At 40.6% G+C, this 26,963-nt stretch overlaps 2 protein-coding genes across 16 annotated transcripts in view; one reads left to right on the top strand and one right to left on the bottom strand.

Annotated features, from left to right (window-relative positions):
- The window catches only part of Cacnb2 (calcium voltage-gated channel auxiliary subunit beta 2), a 357,073-nt gene extending 346,241 nt beyond the window's left edge, over nucleotides 1-10,832 (top strand). For 6 of the 12 annotated variants that reach the window (XM_006989938.4, XM_006989931.4, XM_006989940.4 and 3 more), the window contains 4 exons: nucleotides 3,041-3,192; nucleotides 4,537-4,632; nucleotides 5,916-6,101; nucleotides 6,910-10,832. In XM_006989938.4, the coding sequence (XP_006990000.1) occupies nucleotides 3,041-3,192; nucleotides 4,537-4,632; nucleotides 5,916-6,101; nucleotides 6,910-7,398 (923 nt within the window). In that variant the 3' untranslated portion in view covers nucleotides 7,399-10,832. Of the gene's footprint in view, nucleotides 1-3,040; nucleotides 3,193-4,536; nucleotides 4,633-5,912; nucleotides 6,102-6,909 lie in introns of all 12 variants that reach the window. The other 6 variants (XM_016008208.3, XM_006989930.4, XM_006989932.4 and 3 more) reach the window with 1 other exon arrangement.
- A 2,119-nt stretch (nucleotides 10,833-12,951) lies between these two features.
- Nucleotides 12,952-26,963, bottom strand: part of Nsun6 (NOP2/Sun RNA methyltransferase 6) — a 62,865-nt gene continuing 48,853 nt past the window's right edge. For all 4 annotated transcript variants that reach the window (XM_076572694.1, XM_042278076.2, XM_006989929.4 and 1 more), the window contains 4 exons: nucleotides 25,948-26,092; nucleotides 19,972-20,120; nucleotides 15,411-15,536; nucleotides 12,952-13,200 (listed from right to left, as the gene is read on the bottom strand). In XM_076572694.1, coding sequence (XP_076428809.1) covers nucleotides 12,967-13,200; nucleotides 15,411-15,536; nucleotides 19,972-20,120; nucleotides 25,948-26,092 — 654 coding nt within the window. In that variant the 3' untranslated portion in view covers nucleotides 12,952-12,966. The remainder of the gene's footprint in view (nucleotides 13,201-15,410; nucleotides 15,537-19,971; nucleotides 20,121-25,947; nucleotides 26,093-26,963) is intronic.

Raw genomic sequence — 26,963 nt, 5'->3', positions numbered from 1 at the left:
AGATCTGAATAGAGAATAACTCCAGGTACCATATAGAAAAACTGATGTAAACAGTCTGTAGTGCTAATGATTTCAGTGTAGATTATTAAGATAGCTTAAGTCAGAACATTCCACCTACCATTAGCAGTGTGGTTTGTCTCAGAAATGTTCACTGAACAGTTATATCAGTGATATCATATTCAAAACTATGTTTTACATGCTGAGGCTGATAACAGAGCAAACAGAATAACAGAAGTCAGTTGTCTGTTCTGTGGGGACTTTGATGCATTTACAGATTTATAAAGAGGTAACTGGAAATTGTTTATTAACATACAGTAAGATAAAATTCAGAACTTCTAACAGCCACTATAGCTTGCTGAAATATGTGTTTGGTGTTTTAATTACTGGTATGCTTAACTATTATATTGTTAGGCTTTTGGTTTTATACATTTCTAAAAGTTGTGGGACATGTTTAGGTTCATAAAGCCTTTGGGAAGCAGAATTTAAGAATACAAGTTTCTGGGCCGGGCGGTGGTAGTGCACACCTTTAATCCCAGCACTCAGGAGGCAGAGGGAGTCAGATCTCTGTGAGTTCGAGGCCAGCCTGGGCTACCAAGTTAGTCCCAGGAAAGGCACAAAGCTACACAGAGAAACCCTGTCTCGAAAAACAAAAACAAAAAACAACAACAACAAAAAAGAATACAAGTTTCTCAGTTACTCTGAACTATAATTATATAAATAGAGAGACACAGTAACATTTTATCTTTTAGTAATACTTCATAAAACTCTGTTTTGGGGCACTGGAAGGATAGCTCAATGAATGAGGGCACTTGCTGCTCCTGCAGAGAACTGGAATTCAGTTCCTAGTATGCACTAGGAAGCTGACAGCCACTTGTAATTCCAGCTACAAGGGATCCAATATCCTCTTCTAGCCTCTGTGGGCACCTGCATGCATGTTGACATAACACATAAAGTAAAACTTCATTTTGTCTCCTAATAAACACTCAGTGGTGAATCTTTAGGTCTGGAAATATATTAGGGATATAGGTATGGTGGCACATACCTCTAACCTCAGCACTTCAGAGGATGAGGCAGAAAGATTAAAGTTCAAAAGCAGCCTGGGCCACACAGTGATACCCCATCTTATAATTGTTCTTTATTAAGAAGGAAAATGTGATATTTTTTGCTTATAGTAATCTCTTATTTTATCTGATACTTGAGAAAACTGTTACGCTATCATTTCATAGATTTAACCAATTAACAAAGTCAAGCAGCTTATTTACAGTGACCAACTAAAAGGCTTTACAACTATTGGTTGTGCAGTTTTTAAATGCCTCTTCTACTCCATGTATTTTATTGAGCATGTACTACGTACTAAATAACGTGCTAAAGCCTGGGTGCAGGAGCTCAGAACAGCAATAAGGCAAATAAGAGTCACTGGTGTACAGAGTGAACACAGTGTTCCTGAGCTGAACCCAGTGCCAAAGAGCTAATAAATGCTGCAGTAGCTGTAGGCCATGCATGGGGAAGGTTTTCACAGAAAATATCCTGAGCTGAGATTTAAAGTTTGAAAGCATGTAGAAGGGAAAGTGGTTGAGAAGGTGATGATTTGAGACAGTGGCAATTGTAAGAAGCTTCTGAAAAACATATGTCACTTTGGCTAAAGTATATAGCTTAACAAAAAGGGAGTTATAAGGCACATCATAAAGAGGCAAGGTAAAACATTAAGGAACTAATGGTTGCTAGGCAGTATTCTAGGTGCCAGGGTCATAGAAGCAAAGGACACAAAAGATACATAAATGAACTGAAAATCGCAGATAGTTGGTCAGTGGCTCATGAGCCCAGGGAGCAGAGAATAAATTGAGGAGGGCATCACTGGATACAAGGACTGCCCTGGGGAGGAAATGACATTCCAGACAGTGACACCTGTAGATATATAGTGCTGGTGATACTTTCATCAGGTAGCTGCAAAGCTAAAGATTGTTTTACGTAGACTCTTCACCCTCCCACCCAGATTATTGGTAAGCAAAGGCAGACATGTTTTACCAAGTTTATTCATTACAAATATATAAACTACTATCTTAATAGGACAGAGTCCATATACTGTATTTCAGTGTCTCAAATCTCTCATTTTTCATAAAACTTTATTTTTTTCTTGAAAAACCGAGCTACTTATTCCGAAAATTTCTGATGGTCTGAATTTTGCTGTGTTACACTGTTATTATTTATCCAATTCTGTTCCCTGTGTTTCTTATAAATTAGTAAACTTAAGAGGTTGATCAGATGTGATATGTAGTATTTATTGTAAGAGGACTGTATGTATCAGAGGTATCTGAGAAAACATTATTTTGAAGTTAGTATCTCAAGTGAGTAGGTTGTGGTTTCTCAAAGCATCCAAGTAAAGACTTTGATGCAGACAGTGACTTGCTTTATCAAGAATAGGTGAGTTAAAACCATCTTCGGCCGCTCCCCAAGCAGGGGCACCTGGACGGCCAGGTGGCTCTGCGGCCCGGCTAGCTCAGTCGGTAGAGCATGAGACTCTTAATCTCAGGGTAGAGCATGAGACTCTTAATCTCAGGGTCGTGGGTTCATGCCCCATGTTGGGTGCCAGATATTGGTGAAATTATTAAGGCCACTCCACGTAGTTAAAAGGAAGATTTATTTAGTGGGTAACTTACAAATGAAGGGATAGTTAGGGGGCGGGTTCTGGAAAAGATGCAGCGCAGTCCGGCAGTGTTCTCTGGAGAACTCCCCTTGGTCTACCTCTAGCATCCAGGTCCAGGAAATAAGAGAGCGCAGCGCATCCTGATCTCAGGTCTTCAGGGCCCTCCCTTGGCCCTGCCTTGTAGGCGTGATAGTTACCGAAGCCTCAATGGGGGTTGGAACTTCCAGACCAAAGCTGGAATGGCTACCCACTACAACACCTTTCATCAGTCATATTGAGTATCATCATTAAAATAGCAGCTGACTCTTTGGATAAAGAAATAGTGTGCCAATTTATTCCAGTTTACTGTAGTTTAAAAATGTGTCCTTTTAAATAAACTCTGTTTAACCTTTACAGCGGAAGTTCAGAGTGAAATCGAAAGGATTTTTGAACTTGCAAGAACACTACAATTGGTAGTCCTTGATGCAGATACAATTAATCACCCAGCTCAACTCAGTAAGACCTCTTTGGCCCCTATTATAGTGTATGTAAAGATTTCTTCTCCTAAGGTAAGTGGGGTTGCCATTGTTTGTCTATATTCAGAAATTACTGCCATGTGTTTTATTGCTCTGGTTTCCAGTAGTCACCAGCTATGCCTTTATTACAGACATAGAGTTTTTGAAAAAAATCCATACTAGTCAAGAAGTTTGAAGAGAAGTATGAGCATGGTTAGTGTCATGGCTGGGAGCAGTGGTCTCAAGTGTGGGCCATGGCTCACTGAGATGATTTCAGAAGGCTTGCAATATAGAGGCCGCTTCCGTGATAAAATGCAGATGCTGCTTCCTTCCCACACCGGTGTCATCTGCACACATGGTGCTAAAGCTGTGGGGGCCAAGCATGAGTGCATGTAGCAGCAAACACGTTATGTTCTCACAGCTCCACATAAGAATGTCCTGATGCCGTAGTAACAAACTGTTTAACACCCTGTGTAATGAACTAAAATGTTCAGCCACTGTCCAGAGGGAACAGTCTCAAGCAGAAACACCAATGCCACTGTTCTCATTCAGACTTATGTACTTTGACTGATTTTGCTTAAGGAAAGATCTGCTGACACTTCAGAAGAACCATTTGTTGCCAACAATGAAGTATGTAAATGTGTAGAAGATACAGAATGCCATGAATGACCTTACACAGCAGCATAGTGAAAGGTCCAGTCATATTGCAGTACAAACCACAGGACTGCGATTATCTGGTACATGAAGCTGTTCCCTGTGGCTCCTGAGTCTTCCTGGCCACAGGTCTTTATGGGAAGGAATAAACTTATTCATCTTCAGTATAGCATTGAAGAATGTCACCAACTCTCTGAAGAGGCACAGCCCCCTTTATATAACACTGTAATGTTCTCTTTACAACTATCAAGAAAGCTGTACACTATAGCAAATTGCATATAGAAGCATTATTTTCATTAAAAGTTTCTTAAAAAGTAATTTATATTAACATGTGCTAGATTTATTTTTGAATGAATTAACAGTGCTAAGATTCCTGATAAATATTTGAAATATTTCCTACAAACAATGGCCCTTTGGGGTTCATAATTTTTTTTAAACTTAAATAGGTCATGAAGCAGAAAGTTTGAGAAGTTAGGCTAGAAAAAGACTCTGCATCAGTTTTCTACTAGTGTTTAATGTTTGCAAGAGACTAATGCAAGAATGTTAATTTGGGGGTTAATCTCTGTTGTATTCTATTTCTCAATGATATATGCTGTTCATCCATGTATTATATTACTGTATATAATGTATTATATATATATAATATATATAATATATATATATATATATTATAATGAGTTCATAGTGTACCCCGTAGCTTACCTGAGCACAGATATTCCTGTTACAAATCCCTACCTTTTCCAGGTTTTACAAAGGTTAATAAAATCTCGAGGGAAATCTCAAGCAAAACACCTCAATGTCCAGATGGTAGCAGCTGATAAACTGGCTCAGTGTCCTCCGGTAAGTTATCTACATAGTGCAAACAGCTGAAGAGATCAGACCCACATTTTAAAAACTGCAATTACATACTGTGGGAAGATACTCCTCCTTACTTACAATGGCATTCATTCCAAAAAAGTAAAGTATGTCACAGCCTGTGTGACCATGCATTTTGAGCATCTGTAGGACAGGTAATGATCACCCTTCCAAAAATGCTACACGTATCCTAGGCAGGCCTCACTTTCTAATACAGGACTGTGGTTTGTAAGATCAACCTATTTGGAGTCTGGTTTTTATCCATATCTAGCCACAGGGAATAAACTCCTCTTAACAAGTGTCTGAGAAATTGACTTGGGATCATGTCAAACTAAACGTTGGCTTTTGTATTTAAGAATGCAGATGTGAGCTAGTTTACCGCGGCTACATGGGGGTCAGAGGACAACTGCTGGTGTCAGCCCTGCCTTCTGTCTTGTTTGAGACAAGGTCTCTGTTGTTGGCCAGTGTGTACACCAGGCTAGCTGATTCCCAAGATTCTCTTGCCTGTGCCCCGTGCTCCTGTAGGAGTGCTGGGATTACAGAAGCGCAATGCTATGCATCTAGTGTGGGCATGGGTTCTGGAGAGTCACTCAGAAGGCACTTTTACCCAGGGAGCTATCTTAACCAGGAAGTTTCTCAGAAACACATTCCTAGTTTTATATACTTTGGGACTATAGATCCCAGCTAGTGTTCATTAAAGTACAACTATTTCAAAAGCTATCATGCTGGATTGGATTGATTTAAAGTACGTTAATTTCTAGATCAACATTTTTAAATCTTCAAAAGTAAAGGATCTCTCCTGCCCACTGAACTGTGAAGTTTGGGTGATGTCAAAATGTCAGTAGTTTGAGCTACTTCTGCCAAAGTGCATGACCTAATCCTGTCTCATTAGCTTCCAGAACTTCCTGCAATTTGTATCAAGAATAAGCACCCTTCTAAACTGTTTAGATTTTTCATGTTTTTCTACCATCATATCTGTGTGTTTTTTTTTTTTCACAACTGATCATAACTCCCGTGCATTGCCCTTACCAATCATGCTGATAGCTGTCCACTTTGGGGCAATCAGGTAACCACCATTCAGTGTTTTAATTAAGGATTTGAGGCGACACACGTACATAAGCTAAGAGACTTAGCCAACAGAAAAGGAGAAAACAGGGCAAGAACAAATACAATGGGCAAGGCCTCTCCTCTACTTGTACACTTGGGGAGGAGAGGGAGCTTGGTCCGGGGTTGCATTCATGTTCTATCTGAAATGCTTGCTTTAGCAGGAGTCATTTGATGTGATCTTGGATGAGAACCAGCTTGAGGATGCTTGTGAGCATCTGGCCGACTATCTGGAGGCCTACTGGAAGGCCACCCACCCGCCCAGCAGTAACCTCCCCAACCCTCTCCTTAGCCGAACTTTAGCCACTTCAACTTTACCTATGAGCCCCACCCTAGCCTCTAATTCACAGGTAAGAGAGCTTCCTTTTATGGTTTTCATAGGGAATCTAGGCTGCCTGAGCTGATACCCCTGGGACTCAATCCCAGAGAGGTAATTCCATGCTTGCTCTACTATCCTTTGCTAACCAAACTAACTGTGCCATTTAACCAAGGCTCTCATATGAGCTGTGTACTTGTAAACTGAACACACTATCAGCAGCTCAGCCTCGGAAGCCCACTAATGGCATGGTAACTAAGGGGGTAGACAGGCTGCGGTCAAACCCTTTTTGCTCTGCTTCTTTCTGTGTTAAAACCTCAGCAAGTTCTCTGGCTGGTCCTGCTTCTCAAACCATAATAGTGCACTAGCCCAAAGGGCTTAACACCTGACTTAAAGGAGGAGGAGTACTTGGTTCCATGTTATACCACTTGCTTAGCATCTTCACCTTTTTGGAGGCTAAGGCAGGAGAATGAAAAGTTAGCGGCTGACTTAAGGACACTGTCTCCTTTGGGAGGGTTCTAGAGTAGTACCTGTCCCATTAAATGCCCCATCTTAATGAGTTTTAATCTACTCAAGCAGATTAGTTAAAACTATGGTATAAGGCACCTGTATTAGTACTAGAATCACAAGACTATAAAAGAACATTCTTTCCCCATCATTAAAATGCAATGTTACCATGAACACAAGCCCAATTTAAGCAGTGCCGCCAGGTGTTTCAAAAAGTGCCTAAGCTAGGCTAGGCTTCCTTTCAGCATTCTGGGTATTTCAAAGGGACGGACTTACACTTTCAAGTTCTCAGGTTCTGTCCTTAGTTGATGCCCTCATGTGTTCCTTTTCCCCAGGGTTCTCAAGGTGATCAGAGGACTGATCGCTCTGCTCCCCGGTCGGCTTCCCAAGCTGAAGAAGAACCTTGTCTGGAACCAGTCAAGAAATCCCAACATCGTTCTTCCTCCTCAGCCACACACCAAAACCACCGCAGTGGGACAGGTCGAGGCCTCTCTAGGCAAGAGACATTTGACTCTGAAACCCAGGAGAGCCGAGACTCTGCCTATGTGGAGCCAAAGGAAGACTATTCCCATGAACATGTGGACCACTATGCCCCACACCGTGAACATAACCACAGAGACGAGACCCACAGCAGCAATGGCCACAGGCACAGGGAGTCTCGCCACCGCTCTAGGGACGTGGGTCGCGAGCAGGACCACGAGTGCAACAAACAACGAAGCCGGCATAAATCTAAGGATCGCTACTGTGACAAGGAAGGGGAAGTAATATCCAAGAGGAGGAACGAGGCTGGCGAGTGGAACAGAGACGTCTACATCCGCCAATGACCGTGTGTGTTCCTGCCCCCGAGTCTTGTGTAACATCATCCTTAAGCAAAATCTTTGGGGGTTACATTGCAACCATCTGTGATCTGTCTTGTATATTTTGTATTGCTGTTGCTTGAATAGCAATAGCATGCAATCAAGTATTAATATACATTCTTTTGTAAGTACCACATAAATTGGCCTAGTCCAGCTGCAGTCCTCCACCTTTACCCTGGACTCTCCCAAAGCTGTTTGGGGTAGCTGCCACTTAACAGAGTGGCTTCTAAAATGTAGTTAATGTATCCAGTGAGCCAGACGCAGCACAGATGACCAGTGGAATTTCTCCAGATTTTTAATACCCAGATACCTGGCCTGTGTCATTCTTTCATGGACCACTGTTTCTTGCTTGTACCTCTGGCTGACTAAATTTGGGGACAGATTCAGTCTTGCCTTACACAAAGGGGATTATAAAGTTAGAATCTATTTTCTATGTACTAGTACTGTGTACTGTATAGACAGTTTGTAAATGTTATTTCTGCAAACACCTTATTATAATTATATATATATAATATATATATATATCAGTTTGATCACACTATTTTAGGGTCTTAATGCCAAGTCAGCAGATTTGCTTTATGAATCACAGGGACTAGAAATACCCACATTCAGGAAATTTCTAATAAAATTGTCTAGACACCTCTCCCCATTCTAAAAGAGAGCCTGTACATATTGTAAATACGTGTGATTGCTTGACTTGAGGTTTGATTTCTGAATGTTATCCCATCCTTTGAAGTTTTTAATTTTAACCATAAATTATGGTAACTATAACCAAACTCCAGAGGTTTTTCTACTCCATACAGTCCACAACTGATTGTGACAAACACGTTCTTAGCAGCTAGTGTCTGCTATAGTCACTGCACTGGAGTATCCAAGCCGAAGCCGCCGTGTGCACATGAGTGTGAGTGTGTGAGTGACTGAGATGAAGTGGAATACAAAAGACTAACGCAGAAACTAGAGGCTGATGGCTGAGAATTCTGCTCACCTGGCTTAGTATTTAACTGTGTTTTATGTTGCTTTAAAAACCCATGGAGCAGCCAGGGAATGTGAAGAAGCTTGCTGCCAAAGGTAACCAGGGGAGCACTCATCTGCTGCCTCTTGCTTTACTCCTGAGAAGAGAAAACACGGGCATCTTGTACTGTGAGTGTTCCACTGGAAATGTACAATCTTGTGTGTCAGAGTATTTTGTTTTAGTAAGAAATGTTTACACAGCTTGTGCAATTATTTCGTAGGGAAATAAATTTTTATAACTTATCCCACTTCACTTCCCCCCTTGCCTACTGCTCCTGTTGTGCATCGTCAGTTCCCTACTGGTCTTCCCCCGGAATCTACTCCAACAGTTTCACTGTCCATCAGAACCCAGAAGTGCTTCTTTTTTTTTGTTTTGTTTTTTTTTTTGAGACAGGGTTTCTCTGTGTAGCTTTGCGCCTTTCCTGGAACTCACTTGGTAGCCCAAGCTGGCCTCGAACTCACAGAGATCCTCCTGGCTCTGCCTCCCGAGTGCTGGGATTAAAGGCGTGCACCACCACCACCCGGCCAGAAGTGCTTCTTATAACCCAAGTTTCTGCTAAGTCCTTAGATATTATCAGGGCAAAAATGGAATGACTTGAAGTGAAAAAAGTTAAGAATATTTTCTTACATGAGACATCTACTCTGAAGGAGAACCTAGAAGACACTTTCTTCGTGCTTCAATTTGCCTGCTTTAAGAAGTGTACAATGCTCTTATGCTAAGGCTATAAAACCTGTATTTCTCAGGAGTCCAGTGCTGATGGATAAGTAAGACTGTATTAGCTGCATGGGCCACTAGCATTTGAAGCATTTCCCAGGAAAATGTCTATCTGCGATTACCCAACCAGATCCATATATTACTAAAACGAATAATGGTTATAATAAATATTTTTTTATTTGTTTCCTGGTATTCCAGGTTCTTCCCAAATATTCTTAGGCATTTATAAGTAAAGCAATTTTGTATTTAAAGCAGTTTTACGCTTCATACTTTATCCTATACCCAAGAAAACTAAAACATTTAAAATATGAATTGCATACACATTTAACCATTTAGATGCTTATAAAATGAAAATTTCCCCTTAGAATCAGCACGTATAGTGCTTACAGAATTTACAGACTATGTATAAATTAATCTGACCGAAATTAAGATTGTTCTCATAAAATAACATGTAAGTAATTTCACAGATGTTTAGCAGTGATCTAATCCCTTCCTATATGTTAATGCATCCAATGGAATGGCTCTGTGCCACTCAGACTCATGAAGGATGCTGTTTCCCTCACTTGCTGTCACCATTCATCCCTTTCAGAAAATAGTTCTAACGGTGTCCACCTGTTAAATTCTGTACTCAATTCTTAGGTCCTCACTTTACTCTGAATATGCTTCTGCACATCAGGGCATTCCTCTATAGTGCTGATGGAGCTGACATAGGGGCACATCTGTAGAAAGGTGCACACTGGGGCTATGTCAGCAGTATGCAGCAGATCTAGAAATAAGAAAATAATCCCCAGGAAGACGGGGCTATTTATTGACTTGTGGGATGTAATGCCAGTCTTTTCACAAGCAAAGGCTTAATCTTAACCTACTCAGTTGTAGAATCCTTATTTCTTTTTTCTGTAGTCAACCCAGGAAATGCTGGGAATAGAGTTAATAGTGTTATACTTCTATGTCAGTCATTTCAGCTTTTCCTCTGCTCTTTCTCTACTGCTCTTTTACTTAAATGATACCAAAAAAAGGTGCTGCTAAACGTAGGATGTCTCACCGTCATACTGTACTTCGAGACAATGCCACATTTTAATATTGTCTGCTCTGCATTCCTGTTAAACACGTACTGTCACGACACTAAACTGTTTAACGAACTTGTTTTAAAGTCATTCATGGAAACAAAGAGCTGGCTTCTACACTGTTTAACAGGGGTATTAATTGCCATTTGAGGAATGAACATGTTAGATCCCACACTTACCATGTGGAACATCATCATCCGGCCAATGCCAATAACCTGGTGTTCTTTTGGTCTTCCCCTCTTGTCTAATTTAAGAAATAAACAAAAACAAGGTAGGTAAAACTTTTTACAGTGTAAACCAGAGGCATCTTCTTCCCACCTAAATTCAACCTGTAGAACAATCCCGATTCATACCTAGAAGCTTATTTCATGTTTAAGAGGACCCACAGCTTTCCTGTCTGCTCAGTGAGGTGCTACTGCTCCTCCTTGATGCTCTGATCTTATTCCAGCAAGTGGAGTACTGCTGGCTCTCTCTTATTAACTGCTTTATTCACTTTGCTATATAAACTAAAATCTAACATAGGGTTCTAGTTAACATGTATTTACCATTGAATTAAATATTTTTTCCGTTTTCATAGAAATAATCTATATTAAAACTATGTTTAAAAGATATATTTAATATCCTTCCAAGTGTCCCTGATTTTTTTCATCTATTGCACCTTTTTCTAACATTTTTGTGTCCTTGAAGAATGTGTGGTTTGCTTTCAAATTAAGGGGAAGAAATCCACTGGAAATGGCCCATGTTAATAGGAAAACTGTTAACAGTATTCTGTGTCCTTGCTGTTTTAAACACATGCAGAGTTATCTTTCGATAGCTCTGCATGCACTCTGGTATTTACTAGAATGGCTAAAAGGTGACACCATGCAGGCTTGCTGGTAGGCTGTTTCTCTCCCATTCTCACCCCACCTTAGCATATAAGAATGTGCAGAGAGCAGGAAAACAAAAAACCAAAAACAATGACTATGGCGTTTTTTAAAATCAGAGGGGCTACCCTGAATCCCTGAAAGAGAAGTACCACAAGGAGACAGTGTTTCTCTTCAGTCAAAATGGCATCTACTGGACACAACCAGAATGAAAGATGGAAAAGGGGTTGCTTATATACTTGAATCTTAGGAAATTCAATATAATTTTTCATATTTAATAAACACCTATTGACTATCTACTCTGAAGCAGTGATAGTGAAGAAAAAAAACCTGGTTTATCTATCCTGGTACATTTCCCAAGTGTAGGAATGAGCTCAAACTAACACATAGTAAACTGGAATCACAATTGCTAAGAGACTTCTCCAGGAAGAAGCCACCCAAAAGCTTTCCTGATCCAAGAGCTGCTGTAGTCATCATGGATATGGTAAGTTGTTGTGAGACCTTCCTACAAGAAACCTACAAGGAAAAGGAACTATTAGCACCTGCTTCCAATTGTCCATTTGACACAACCAAAGCCCAGTAATTTGGAAGTTATGTAAATGAAAGATAACAAGCCAGTCTAGTGTGTTGCACACGAGACCTTTCAAATATGGCTGGGTACTGGAAATCTTGAGTCTATCTCCAAATCAGGTAGAATGAAGCCTGCCTGAGGACATGACCAAGTTTCTGAAAAGCAGATACTCAGGCTGCTACTGTGGCCCAGGCAGACTGGATATATTATCCAAGGAGACTAGGCACAGTGGCAGGATGCCTGGTCACTTTTGCAGACTGGGTGAGCTTCTTATTTTTGTCTGAAGTGAGCTCAGATTTGATAGGAAGAGCTTTTATTTTGTCTTACCTATCAGACACAGTTGCCTGGAGCTTGTGTTCTGTGAAGCTGCTTATGTTCATCAAGAGAAGCTGAGGCCCAGCAGACAGAGCCAGGCCAGGTCTTAGCTGTCAGTAATTGCTTTTCTGTTTCTTACCAACCATTTTTCTATAATTTCCCATGATTTCTATTCCAGAAAATGATAAATACAGCCAAAATATGGACTATTCTCAATTGCTCTTTTATCTACAAAGTAAATACCTATATTTCACCTTTTAGATTATTATCTAGCACAACTCCAAACTTCATTTAAGAGAGCTGAGGGCTGATGAGATGGCTCAGTAGGTAAAAGTACTTGCCGCACAAACCTGACAATATAGGTTCGAACCTCAGAACCCAAGGTAAAAGGGGTCAATTGATTCCCAAAGTTGTCCTCTTACTTCTACATATATGCCATGGCATGAGCAGTACTTCCACACACGGATCATACACAGTGACTAAGTGAATAAATATTTAAATTAAAAGAGGCCTGATTTAGAATTACTAAGCAGAGAGAGTGGGGAGACTCAGGTAACAAGCCTACTTACCTCAGGCATGATGCAGTCAGTGTTACTGCCCCTGGCCTGAATGCATAATGAAATAACCACTGCCATCTTCTGAATAGAAAACAGCTTTTTCATAAACATGTGAAAGGTTTAGAGTTTTATTCTTTCGTCTTTAGACTATTTTTTCATATTAGAAAAACTAATATTTATGAGTTAAAACCGACAATATTTTCCAGACACCCCCCCCACCCCCTGCAGGCAATTCCTCCTTTCCTTTTGTATCATTTAAGGCAGATTATGCTTTTCCAGCCCCCCACTTCTCCAGGGCCACATATACACACTGCTCCTTCTGATCCCAGGGAAACTGTTAGCATCTTCCAGTTTGCTGAAAAAACATGCCATCATTCCACCGGCCTGTCAACATTTTGGTGTAAGAAAAAGCAACACACAGAGAAAATATTCTGAATTTTCATTTCTGAGAAACCTTCTCTTCTGTGCTTTTACATTTTAGAAACTTTGCAATAAAGAAGCCTATGCAATCCTTGTTGGCCAGCCAGATCATGTCTTCTCTTTTGCCATCTCCAAGACAATCAGTGTCCACATTCTGCAGTGGCACAGCAGACGGATCAAATCGCTGTAGCTGTTTCAATTGTTGCGGTGACAGGCCAGCTCCCACCATTCCTTCTCCTCCGATCTGTGGTTCCTGTTGGGAAGAAATGAACAAATAGGGTTGAATGTGCTATAGTTAGGAAGTTGCCTCTTCCCAGCTTAAGTTAAAAAGACAAACTGGTTGTGCATTTGACCCCTTCCAGAAGAATAAGTAAAAGTAAACATTCTTGCTTTTATGGGGATGCACATGCCAATTTGAAGGAAGTAGAGAAGCAGTGCTATGTGGCCACCTGATGAAGGAGCTCTTACTTATTTAGGATCCTCCATGTTTATATAGTCCTATGATATTACAAAAGGCCTGAAGGTTATGATTAGAAGCTTGTAGATTTAAAAATGCAGCTCTAACATATTTCAGCTATAACACTTAAGCAAGCAGCTTTACCTAACTCTTTTTTACTCACATATAAGATAGGTAAAATACCCAGTTCTTAAGCTAAATAAAGACAATACTGTAGTCAAAAGTTTTCCTGTATCCCAGCTAGCTGGCAGTTGGGACAAATCTCTCCCACTTGTGTCCCCCAAGGAAGCACACAGAGGCTTATATTAATTATAACTGCTTAGCCATTAGCTCAGGCTTATTACTGACTAGCTCTTACACTTAAATTAACCCATAATTCTTATTTATGTTTAGCCATGTGGCTTGGTACCTTTTCTCAGTTCTGCCTTGTCATCTTGTTTCCTCTGTGTCTGGCTGGTGACTCCTGACTCAACGTTCCTCTTCCCATTATTGTCCTTGTTTGTTTGCCCCACCTACACTTCCTGCCTGGCTACTGGCCAATCAGCGTTTATTTATTTATTTATTTATTTATTTATTTATTTATTTATTTATTTATTTATTTTTAAATCAACTGATCAGAGCAACACATATTCACAGCATACAGAACATCCCACAGCACACTATTGGGCCTGGTGTATCAGTGAGTGGAACTTTATCAATGAAGCAAATGAGTAGTCAGTCTTTTCATTCTCTAACAGCCCCTGAGACATCTAAAATGTCTTTAACCACATCAACTCAACAATGGAAGTTTTCTTATTTTATAAACACTAGAAGAATACATATTAGAAAAGGGTATGTAAATCATGGCTGCATCAACTAGGTTTTAAGGAATCAGAGAGAATTCAGTGACTTTTTTTTTTAAACCACTAGTGCCAAAGATCAGAAATGCCAACAAGTCATCATTCCACAGTCAAGTGTTTTGGACACTGGTGGAAAAGAAACTACTGTCAAGAAAACAGTCATCCATGGCAGTGAGGGGAGAATCTTCCATTACTTCTTTAAACAGATTCCATATGCATTCTGAAGTCTTGCTTTCATTTACATGTAATTATCTTAATCACTTTGTCTAGGGCCATTTCTAGATTGTTTTTAACCTGTTAGAGTTCTGCATAAGAAGCCACAAAGTCAGATACTCAATGTCTCTGAATGTTTACATCCCTGAAGACATAAATACCTTAAAATTGAATCCGCTTTAATAAAAAATGTAACAAAGAACTCAGGTTAGTGGTAACTAGACAAACTGCAAAGGGCTTGAATAATATCCTGTATTAACATAAAAGTTTACAGGGTGACACTCCTGAGCTGCAGTTTGTCCCCATGTCCAGTTTTCAGATGTCCTGCAGCCCACTGCTGCAGTGTGTTTGATGTGGCAGAGGGAAAAATGCTCAGTCTTTTCCAAATTAGAAAAATGTAGGTCTGTAAAGGAAGTAAAAGGTTTTTGCACAGCTGGAGAGATGGCGCAATGGTTAAGAGCACTTGCTGCTCTTGCAGAGAACCAGAGTTGGTTCTTAGTATCCACATATGGTGGGTCACAACAATCTGTAACTCCGGATTCAGAGGATTTGATGCCTTTTGTGACCTCCATGGGCAACAGGAATGTACATAGTATATATACAAACATGTGAGCAACATACTCATATACACGAGTAAATCTAACCAGAAAGAAAGAAAAGGAAAAGTATTTTTTTGGAAATGCAGCGTTAATACTAGCAAGTGGAATAAAATCAGAAAGATATCCAAGCCTGTCCCAGTTTAGCACAATGGCAGAGTACAGAGAGAGGAGCTGCTTTGGTTATGTGAATTATTCACATTTGGTTATGTGAATCCCCATGGTCAGTCAGAACACACCATCACTCTTATGAACAGAGTGCTTCAGAGTTTTGACACACCACTCCACAGCATTCTGTGTGTAACAGTGCACATGACACTGAGATGCTGGTAACACTGGGAAATGTTAGTGTTCTCACCTGGGGTTGAAGCTGAAGGCAGGGGAATGTTGTGAGGGCCCAGGCAACTTGCTCTTCATTTTCTGCCAGAGTTACTGTACATGTGCTGTAAACCAGTACTCCCCCTGGCTTCAGCAGTTGAACTGCCTAAAGAAATTAATGATCAGACTATGCATGCCATAAGATCCAATAAATAACCCAAAGTAAGTTACAGAATGGCACATGGTATCTTACAAGTGACGATAAAATGCTGTCCTGTATGACAGCAGCCTCTTCCTGTAGTTAGAGCTCAATGTACACACTGCAGACCGCATGCGGCCTTACCTGGGAGCTTTATGATATACACGGACTCAGCATCTCACACACAACCTTCAGTTACTTCCTTTCCCATGTTATTTGTATGCCCACACCTATATTTGTAGGGAGACCTCCTTTCTGAATCCTATATGCACATATTCAGTTGTCTGTCAACATTTCTGCTATCTCAGGTAATGTGTCCCCAAATAAATACTCATCATTCTCTGAAACCGGCTGGAAAAGCTTTCCCAGCCTTCCTAAAGCTCCAGCCCCGAACCTCAGAGCACCAATTATGCTTGTAGTCCTTTCACCTTCCCTCCACTAGTCAACCCTACTAGCCCTTCTTTCATTTGTAATACAGAGATGGTTCAGTGGGGAAATGCTTACTGCTCTTGCAGAAGACTCAGGTTCAAGTTCAGCATCTATATAATGGTTCACAACTGCCTATAACTCCAGCTTCAGGGGATGTGATGCCCTCTTCTGACATCTGCTGGTGCCTGCATGCACATGGTACACATACATACACTCAGGCACACATGTATACACATGGAATAAATAAAAAATATGTGTGTGAACCCACACAATCCAGTTTTTGGCTACCACTCCCAGCTTCCATGACCATCATTCCAATTCCAGTCTCTTTAACTTTCAGCTGGATTATTCAGCAGTTAAATCTGCCACTCTGTTTCTCTGCCCTCCTACAAGCCAGTCTCTACACACTAGTCTGAACAATGCTTTTCAACTTTTTGCTTCTCAGCTTCACAAGTCCTGAAAGTTTTCAAGTCTCTACATAGAGGTGTTCCTGCCACACTGACCTCCCTATTTCTGCACTTCTGCATTAGCAACCCTGGCCTCCTGCTGTTCCTCTAACACCCAAAGTCACAGCTGTTTGAGGATCCTTGAGTAGGTTGGAAACTCTCCTACTTCTCTAAGTTGCTTGTTCCTTCACGATGTTCTACCCATTGTTGCTCATTGATCCCCTCTCTGAAATGCTCTTCCTGGTCACAAGAGACCCACAGCACTCCTTTCTCTCTGTAGTTTTCTCTACAACATTAATATCATGTAATATAACAAACTGCCAGTCAGAACAAAAGCTCTTAGAGAAGGGCAGGGATTGTCTGCTTTCTCAGTTACCATCTAGACATTATTTTGCATGCTGTAGGTATTTAGCAGGAATCAGGATATGTGCTACCATGCTAAAGTAATTTTCTCCCAAATATCTTAAGTTTATCTTCTTTTCTTTTTAGGCAGGCTCTCATATATCCCAGGCTGGCCGCAAATTTCCCACCTAGGCAAAGATGACTCCAAACTTGGGATTCCCTGCCTCTATCTCCAAGTGCTAGGATCACAGGTGTGTACTGTTCCACTCAGTTTCTGTCTTACTGGGAATCTAATCCAGAGCTTCATGCATGATAGGAGTAATGGTTAGTGTCACCTGGACAGGATCTAGAATCACTGAGGAACAGGCCTCTTGGCATGCCTGTGATTGTCCAGATTAGGTTAACCTGGGTGAAAGACCCTCCTTCACCGTGGGAGCACTATTCCATAGGCTAAGGTTCTAGACTGATTAGAAGAAGAAAGTGGGATGGGTTCTAACATCTACTGCCCTCAGCATCGAGCTACAGATGCAATGCAACCAGATGCCTACGACCCAGTTGCCATGACTCTCACCATGATGGCTGGATCTCAAAAACTAATTTGTTTTCGTCAGGTATTTGTCACAGCAACAAGTGACTAACACATTAGGCCAGCACTCTACCAATGGGCTACATCGCTAAAATGTATCTTTTTAAGCTCATAGAGATTTCCTGAGTTCTCCGAGGCTCTTATACAATCTGTTCTGGTCTTATTTGGCCTCTTCTCCTAACTCTCCCTTGATTCACTCTCCCCCTCCCCCATTTCCTACCCAGTCAATTTTGTTTCCTTTTTTTTTAAATAAACTTATGATTTTGTTTAAAATTTTAATAAAAATCTTTCAAAAGTCATAATACATGCTTGTGCCTTATCTAAAGGAGTGTAAACACTGTGACTTTGTGCCAGCTACTATGCTAAAGACTTTAACATGAATTTTCTCAAAGAATCTTTACCAACAATGAAGCCAGGCTGCCATTTCCAATCAAGTATTCCTACTACATAGTGTTGTTCTCCCCATTCATCCAACTAGAATCAACGTACCCAGAGTCACTAATGTAGAGGAGTCATGGCTCCAGTGAAGACAGTTCTGATCCTAAAGTTCACATTCTCAATGTCTAACCGCATCTCACACACCTGCTCTCTAAGCTCTCCCCCACAGCTGGCGGTCTAGCCATGGCACAGGGCACACCTGCTCTCTAAGCTCTCCCCCACAGCTGGTGGTCTAGCCATGGCACAGGGCACACCTGCTCTCTAAGCTCTCCCCCACAGCTGGCACTCTGCACTGAAATCATCCATTTCCTCTCAGCAACCTTTCTGAATTTCCATTTTCACTATAACCCAAAAGCAACAAGAGAAGGAAAAAGCAATAAAGTGGTAACTTTCTTTTAACCCTTAGGCATTTTGTCTGGAAAGCATCCTTTCAGGCCAGAGGCATGTTCTTTGATGACTATTCTGAAAACTATTTAAATAATCCACAACCAGGGCTTCTATTGTTTATAAAAGGAGGAAGCAAGCAAGAAAGATCAGAAATGTCCTTGAAGACAACCTTAGAGACTGAGTAATTACAGCATATTACTTGTTGCTGTAGTCTATGCATTATCATTGCAGGAAAAGGGAGAAATAATGAATTCATATCTCATCAAAAGAACATTATATTGGGGCTGGAAAGATGGCTCCACAGTTAAGAGCGCTTACTGCTCTTGCAGAGGACTCGGGTTCTCAGCGCCCACATGGCAGCTCATGCCACCTGTAACTCTAGTTCCAGAGGCCTTCTGTTTATTCAGACTCCTGCACTCAGGCAGTACATATACAGACAAATAAACACACATCTGCTCATAAATTTTTAAAAATAGAAAAACTGAAATTAACATAAAATGAAGTACATCATATTTTGAAATATACTAAGTTTAACAAAACGGACAAAAATTCTCAAATATTCTATGTGTACTGTACTGATCAATTACATTTGCAGTTGTTATGATCCTTCTACATTCTGGATGTTATCGTGCCTAGTTTAATAATGTGTTACCCTGTATTAGACTTTTGACTTCTAACCTCATAACTAAACTAAGCCAGGAAGAGTAAAGAGTAATTCATTTATATTGAATTATTTACATCAATTAGCAACTATGCATGAACAACTCAGCCAATTGTCTTTTTGTTCTGTTGCTCTATTTTCATTTAAGGGGTAGAATGTTTACAATTCACTGAATGTCTCAATGAAAACATACTATAAGCTACCGTTGTGTATTTTAAAGAATGGGTCAACATAAAGAAAAGCTCCCTGGGTTTAAAGGTGTAACTGGATATGATAATGCATACAAATCATCACAGCACTTATTTTTTTTTGTTTTGTTTTTTTTTTTTTTTTTTTTTTTTTGTTTTTTGAGACAGGGTTTCTCTGTGTAGCTTTGCGCCTTTCCTGGAACTCACTTGGTAGCCCAGGCTGGCCTTGAACTCACAGAGATCTGCCTGCCTCTGCCTCCAGAGTGCTGGGATTAAAGGCGTGCGCCACCACCGCCCAGCCTTATCACAGCACTTATGAGGATGAGAGTAGAATATTGAGAGCTTGAGTCCAGCTTATGATACACCATGAGAGCCTGTCTTTAAAAAACTAAAGCCACACAAACAAAACACTAGGTGTTCTCAATCTCTTCCTTGTCTGTAGCAAATAAACAAACAAATAAAAAAAGATAAATAAAATTTATCATGTTAACTGAATAACCCAATGACATTAAGCATTCATTTGTGTAAGCATCCCAAACTTAGCCTCCATAACCATTAAATAACTACCCTTTCTCTCAACATACTCCCTTTGTTCTACTTTCTGTTCCTAGGAATTTGCCTATTCTAATTACCTTATAATTGGGATCATACAAAATTTTCCTTTTCTGTCTGGTTTACTTAACTTAGTATAAAGTCTCCAAGGCCATCTATATTGTAACATGTACCAAATTTCACTCCCTTTTAAGGCTGAATAAATATTCAATGCGGCCATATCAAATTATATGTATGCAGTCTCTGCCCATGACTCCTGATTGCCTCCATCTACCCTTTGATCATAGTGAAGGCTGCTGCTACACACAATAGTCTTGGTAGACTGAACACCGAACTAGAAATGGTCAATTTCTTCACAGCAAAGGATCCATACCACATTAAAGAGTTTTCGCTGCAGTGGCTGATATGATCTCACTTCCTTCAAAGTCCAAGTACAAGCCATATTTGGCCTCTGTCCCATCCCACTGCAGGGTGCATCGAGGAGGATTCGGTCAAAAGATTCTGGTAGGAATGGAGGCGCCCCTATAAAAGAGAATTCGAAACATTATCTGCTTTCTTACATATAGGTCTCGAAAAGAATAGAATACTCTTGAGATAGAAGCAACAATAAGAAATTTACATCATAATCCAAGATATTAAAGAAAGAAAAATCCTTTCTCCCTTTAAGCAAGTCCTTGGCTAAGCTAAGAATTACTTCTCTTTCATATAGATTTGATTTCGTAAGAACATTAAAATGCAGTTGTTGTAGATGAGAGTTTTGTTAGTATAACACAAACCACACCAAGCCAAATGAAGAACTTCAACTCCCAGTGTTAGAAGCCATAATGCCCCAGAGTCAGCAGCTAGTACCACTTCCAGTCATCAGTCATAGCGGAAGTTGTTTCCTTGGTAGCGCCCCCTGCAGGCAGCTCTCGAAAAGTCAGAGCCTGCCTGGCTCTGGTCAAGCATGCTGGTCTGGCTGCTGTTGTTTATCCTCCTGGTTTTATGGCAATGTGTATGGCTACTGTCTACTATGATCCATTAGCCCCCTGGGGTTAACAGTCCATCAAGTTTCCCTTTGTGTGCTCATGAATAATTTCTGATGTATTTGGTGTGACTGGATAAAGTTATGAAACTTGTGTTCTTGACCTGCAAGTTTGGCATTGTTACTGAACACTTTTATTTAAACCCAGAATTACCTTCTCTTTTTATCTGGTTAGAAGGCTGTAAGGACACAAGCAATTATCAATTTAGCCCACTTTAATCTAGAATCTTTTTTTTTTTTCTGTTTCTTCTACTGTCTTGGAAAAAATACTTTTCAAATAAATCTTTATTTTCTGATACATACTGATAATTGGCCCCACCCACCTCCACCCCCACCCCTTCGCGCAGGTGTGCGCGCGCGCGTGCACACACACACACACACACACACACATTATACCAGTGCATACTGTCATTATCATGAGTGTGGGTACCTGCTTTCTCCAAATCCTCATCAAAATACCTTTTTATTGACCAATTGTATTTTTCCTTTAAATAAGTATATCCTTTGTGTAACTTTTCCCTACTGAAATCATTGCCTTCTCTTACTGAACAGAACATCTCTTATACACAGAAGATAGGAACCTTTCCCATAATATTCTAAGAATATTTTCCACAATCTATTTTCATAGCTTTAGTTTTTTAACTCAAATACATAAATGTCAACTATTAAAATTTTGCTTTCATTCCTTCAAGTGGTTCCCAGTGTGAAGTCATCATCAAATGATGCAAATGACTACCATACTTGCCTGCTGGCTGCAAGAGCCACTAACAGGAGGTCCAGGAGTGATGTGATGGGGTGGGGGAAGGAGAGACAACAGGTATGGAGAACAGTTTCTCCTCATCCTCTGTTTTCTTGTCAAAACCTTCACAGTCCTTTTTACCTTGGCACCGCAAGTTCCACCCTTTCCTCTAAGTACCAGTCTGGAGCAGCCAGCGCCCTCTACAGGTGATGACATCTCAGGTGGTCCCTGCCGTGTGGAGGCTCCTGCAGCAGCTAAGCAGTGCTCCCCCGGCAGCTGGCAGTTCTAGGTCTCCAGTTTCCCTTCTGCTTTACAGCCTGCAAGTATTCAGTCACCCTGTTCTTCCTACTGCTTATTTTCATATAAGTGCTCTCTCACTGATTTAAATTTATACTAAATTAGCTATTGAAATACTTTGTACATTTTTTTTTATTCTGTGACCATATAATTCATCTGAAATACAACTCTCAACAATTGCCTAAAAACTGAGAAACCTGCAATTCCACAAAGAACGTCCGTGCAAACTACAAGTTTGTTCTGAATATGTTCCTGAAGCTCCGTATTTGCAGGGCCTAGCACTCTGACAAACCAATAACAGGTTATAATTCAGAACTGACTCACACTTTATAGGGCACTACTATACCTGTAATTTGATGAGGGTGATGGCAATGCCTAATCTCACCGTTCCTAATAAACTGTGATGGCTGTTATTTCTTGCCAATTTGACTGGTTTGAGAAATACCTGAGACATTAGTAAAGTATACCTTGGGGTATGTTTGTGATGCTATTTCCATAGAAGATCCAATCACAGGGGCCCTAATCTAAGACACTGATTAATTCCTAATGTTGGGAGGCGGTAGAAGACAAGAGGGAGGACTAGCTGGAGGACACTGGGGGAATGGTCCTAGAGACAGTATCTTGCCCTAGATGTTATCCCCTTTTGCTCTGGTTACTGGTGGCCACAATGGACTGTTGGGATCCATCATGCCCTGCCTGCCACTATGGACTGAACGCCCAATTAAATATTTACTTCTTTAAGTTTCTGTCAGATACTTTGTTACGGCAACAAACATGAAGCTAAGACGGTGCGCTTAATGGTGGGAGGCAGAGGCAGGGGGATCTCTGAGTTCACGGCCAGCCTGGTCTACAGAGCACGTTCCAGGACAGCTAGGGATGTTAAACAGAGAAACCCTGTCTTGGAAAACAAAACAAAGCCAGAAAGGCAAATACAAACTTCTATAATAATATACTGTAAGAACACATATGTTCTATTTACCAGAAGCTTTTCCTAACTTTAAAACCCCAGAGAAAGCACTAGGAGATGGAAAGACCACCCATGCTCATGGATTGGTAGAATACTACTGTGAAAATGGCTCTTTTCTACAAAGACAACCACAGATTCAATACCAGAACCATCAAATTTCCAATGACATTCTTCACAGAAAAACCAATCCTAAAATTCATTCAGAAGCCAAAAGACCCAAATAGCCAAAGCAACCCTAAACAGAAACGCCAATGCTAGTAATACCAGCTGCTGTGGGATGGTCTGTCTGTCAAATAAAACACTGATTGGCCAGTGGCCAGGCAGGAAGTAGGTGGGACAAGGAGAGAGGAGAATTCTGGGAAGCGGAAGGCCGAGGCAGAGAGACACTGCCAGATGCCGCCATGACCAGCAGCATGTGAAGTCGCCGGTAAGCCACCAGCCACGTGGCAAGGTATAGATTTATGGAAATGGATTAATTTAAGCTATAAGAACAGTTAGCAAGAAGCCTGCCACGGCCATACAGTTTGTAAGCAATATAAGTCTCTGTGTTTACTTGGTTGGGTCTGAGCGGCTGTGGGACTGGCGGGTGACAAAGATTTGTCCTGACTGTGGGCAAAGCAGGAAAACTCTAGCTACAACCAGCTTCACATCACACCACAAAGCTACAAAGACAGAGGCACACTGGGACAAAGGCACACAGAACCACACCAACCCAAGGAACAGAGCACAAGTCTGAAACCCACACAGCTATGGCTACCTCACTTCTGGCAAAGGTGTAAAATGTGCATTGCAAAGACAGACTCTTCAACAAATGGGGCTGAAAACTATAACGAACAGAAAGACAAGTAAGAGTGTCAAAGAGAAAATTCGTTGAGTAGAAGAAAAATGATGTGCATCCAAAGAGGAATTATTTGGAAATATATAGTCAGAAGGAAAAAGGGAAAAAAGATAAAAAGTAAGGCAAGAAGTTCAAATGCCTGAGACTGTGAGAGACATCTCATCCAAACCACCAAAAAGAGTAAGTTACAATAATTTGTTTAGGGATACACTATATAGAAATATACAAATTATGCAATAAAAACAAAATAAAAATGGAGAACTAAGAAAAAATCTTGAGCTTTTAATGCAAAATGCAGTCTTTATCAGCTTCAAATGGCCTGTGAGGGATATGTTTTACAGTAAAGTTAGTAAGTTGGGTGACCGAAACCTACAATGGATAAGCAGAAGATTACAACAGCACACTAGAAACACACCTACTTACAAAAGAAGGCAGCAACACAGAAAGCAAGCTCATCTATAAATCACTTAGGAAATACGGAACAAATGGCTCAAGTCTTGCCACTCAGTTATTTATTGGAATAAAATGGATTCAATATTTCAGACAAAAAACAAGAGTAGTCATACATACTAAAAGCAAAAAAAAATAACTATTCATTGCTATAATGGTTCATCACTTTAACCTCACTGGATTTAAGGTCACCTAAGAAACACACCTCAGGAAGTGTCAGTGAGGGTGTGTCTGTGGAGGCATTTCAGAGACGTTTCAATGGAGAGGAGACCCACCCTAAACCTGGCAGCATCACTCCCTGGGCTGAAGTCTGGGAGGAAAAGGAGGACAAAGAAGTGGAAAGCAGCATTCCTCTCTCTCTACCTCCTACCTATGATGTAATGTGACCAGTTCCTCCTGCTCTTTCTGCAACAGCTGGAGAAGCACTTGACACTGCACACACCTTCCGCACCATGATGGGGAGGTCATTAACACAGAGTCCACCATGATGGAAAAGTCATTAAGACAGACTACACCGTGATGGAAAAGTCATTAAGACAGACTACACTGTTATGGAAAAGTCATTAGCACAGAGTACACCATGACGGGAGGTTAGAAACCCAGGGTACACCTCCACATGTGAAGCAAAAGGAACCTTTCTCTAGTTTCCTTTTGTCAGTGTTTTATCATAGCAACTAAACAACATAGTGTTTATCGTACACAACCCAAAGGGGGAAAGATTTTAGATTGCCATTAATTGCTCTTCAAAAGAAGATTGGCCAGTGGGTATACGGAAAAGACGCTCACTACAACTAATGTAAGACATACAACCTGACCCTTATGAGGAAGTACTTATCAAAAGAAAACTAGAAGGTAATTTGGTGAGAGCATGGAGAAGAAAGGGAACACATGTACTGTTGTAAGAACATAAATTAATATAACCACTAATGAAGTGGCATGGTTCTTCAAACAATAAATAATACAACAGCTGTGTGATAGAGCAATCATGCTTGATAGTGGGAATAAATGAATGGGAACTGTTGTGAGTTATCTACACTCCCGTGTTCACTTCAACACTTTTTATAAAAGCAATGCTACAGAACCAACTCAAGAGTCTACCAACAAGAAATGTTATGAAAAAAATGTAGTGCATATACACAATGGAATATTACTCAGCTTTGAAAAAAATCTGCCACTTACAATAGCATGGAAGAATCCAGAGGATAGTATGTTAAATGAAACTAAGCCAGGCACCAAAAGACAACTGTATCTGGAAGCTAAAAAGCAGAACATATTAAAGTAGATAGAGAGACAGTAGCTATCGGGGAATGGCTGGGAAGGACAGGGAGATACTGTGGAAAAGTTACTAAGTTTACCCAGACAGGAAGAGTAAGTTTTTACGACCTAGTGCACAACAGGATTCTACACTTAGTTGCTGTGGGATGGTCTGTATGTCAAATTGCTCTGATTGGTCAATAAATAAAACACTGATTGGCCAGTGGCCAGGCAGGAAGTAGGTGGGACAAGGAGAGAGGAGAATTCTGGGAAGCGGAAGGTTGAGGCGGAGAGACACTGCCAGCTGCCACCATGACCTGCAGCATATGAAGACGCCGGTAAGCCACCAGCCATGGGGCAAGGTATAGATTTATGGAAATGGTTTAATTTAAGCTATAAGAACAGTTAGCAAGAAGCCTGCCACGGCCATACAGTTTGTATGCAATATAAGTCTCTGTGTTTACTTGGTTGGGTCTGAGCGGCTGTGGGACTGGCGGGTGACAAAGATTTGTCCTGACTTTGGGCAAGGCAGGAAAACTCTAGCTACACTTAGTAATAACATATACTGCTTTTCAAAGCTGTCAAGAGTAAATTTTGAGTGTCTTGCTACCTAAACATTATCACATTAAAACATCAACACAGACATTACATTAAACATTACATAGACACTAATACGTTATCTTAATTACTTTCTGTCATTCCACATTGATAACTGTATCAAGATCCAATGAGTACATGTAATTATGAGAAGAAAACATGGAACAAGAAAAACAAGGTTACCTTCTGTGCCATCAATCATATCAAGTTTAAGTGCCTTTGTTGCATCAAAGCAAAATGCCCTGATAGAATGAAGTCCTAATAATGAAGCATTCTGCTTTAATTTTTCCACTTTATTCATTATTTTATCCAGTGCTATTACTTCTCCCTAAAAAATGAAAATAAAGCATAAATCCAAAGCAGTTATGAAAATCAGCAATACAAAATACTAGTGTAAAACTGTGGTCTCCTGCTTTCCTCCCAGGCCTGCTGAAATCTTTTACCAAATGTACATCAAATTTACATTGGCTGAGGGGTCTAGCTCAGGGGTAGAGAGTTTCCTAGCAAGCACAGGTCCCAGAGACAGTTCCAAGCACTGAAAAATCAATTCCTTAAATATTTAGTCTTTCCTTGAAACAAACACATACCTGTCAATTGTTCTTCCACGTAGCCTATCTTTAATCTACAGAAATCAAATTGAAAAAAAATGTTTTCTATATTTTCAAGAAGCTTAGAAACACTCTTGAAGGTAAACATAAACCACCAATCTTGAGTGACTGCTTACCTTGGGAAGAGTGAGCTTCCAATATGAAACATCTAGCTTCAAGGGATTACATACAAATGAGTATCTGTAAAGTGGATCCTCGTCTTAATATTTTCAAGTTTCACAAAATTCTTTGAACTATGGTAACCAAGATGAGAATATCATTGGCCCAAACTTTTGTATACCACAGCAACAATGCTTTGAAAAGGCATAAAGTTCAAACACTCGCATAAGACACCAGGATCAGGTGGCAACTGAGCAGCTCTCAAGTTTTGTGAGCCAGTATGGTGGTTTGAATAAAACTGTCCTCCATAGGCTCACAGGTATTATTTGAAAGGATCAGGGCACGTGGCCTTGTTGCAATAGGTTTGGCCTTATTGGAGGAAGTGTGTCATTGGGGGTGGGCTCTGAAGTTTAAGGAGCTCACACCAGGCCCAGGGGCATACTCTCTCTTCCTGCTGTCGGCGGATCCAGATCTCGGCTCCTCTCCAGCACC

This window comes from Peromyscus maniculatus, chromosome 5, assembly GCF_049852395.1.
Source record: "Peromyscus maniculatus bairdii isolate BWxNUB_F1_BW_parent chromosome 5, HU_Pman_BW_mat_3.1, whole genome shotgun sequence".
Lineage (NCBI taxonomy): Eukaryota > Metazoa > Chordata > Mammalia > Rodentia > Cricetidae > Peromyscus > Peromyscus maniculatus.
Note: the sequence above shows the minus strand (reverse complement) of the source record. Positions and strands in the feature narration are given on the sequence as shown.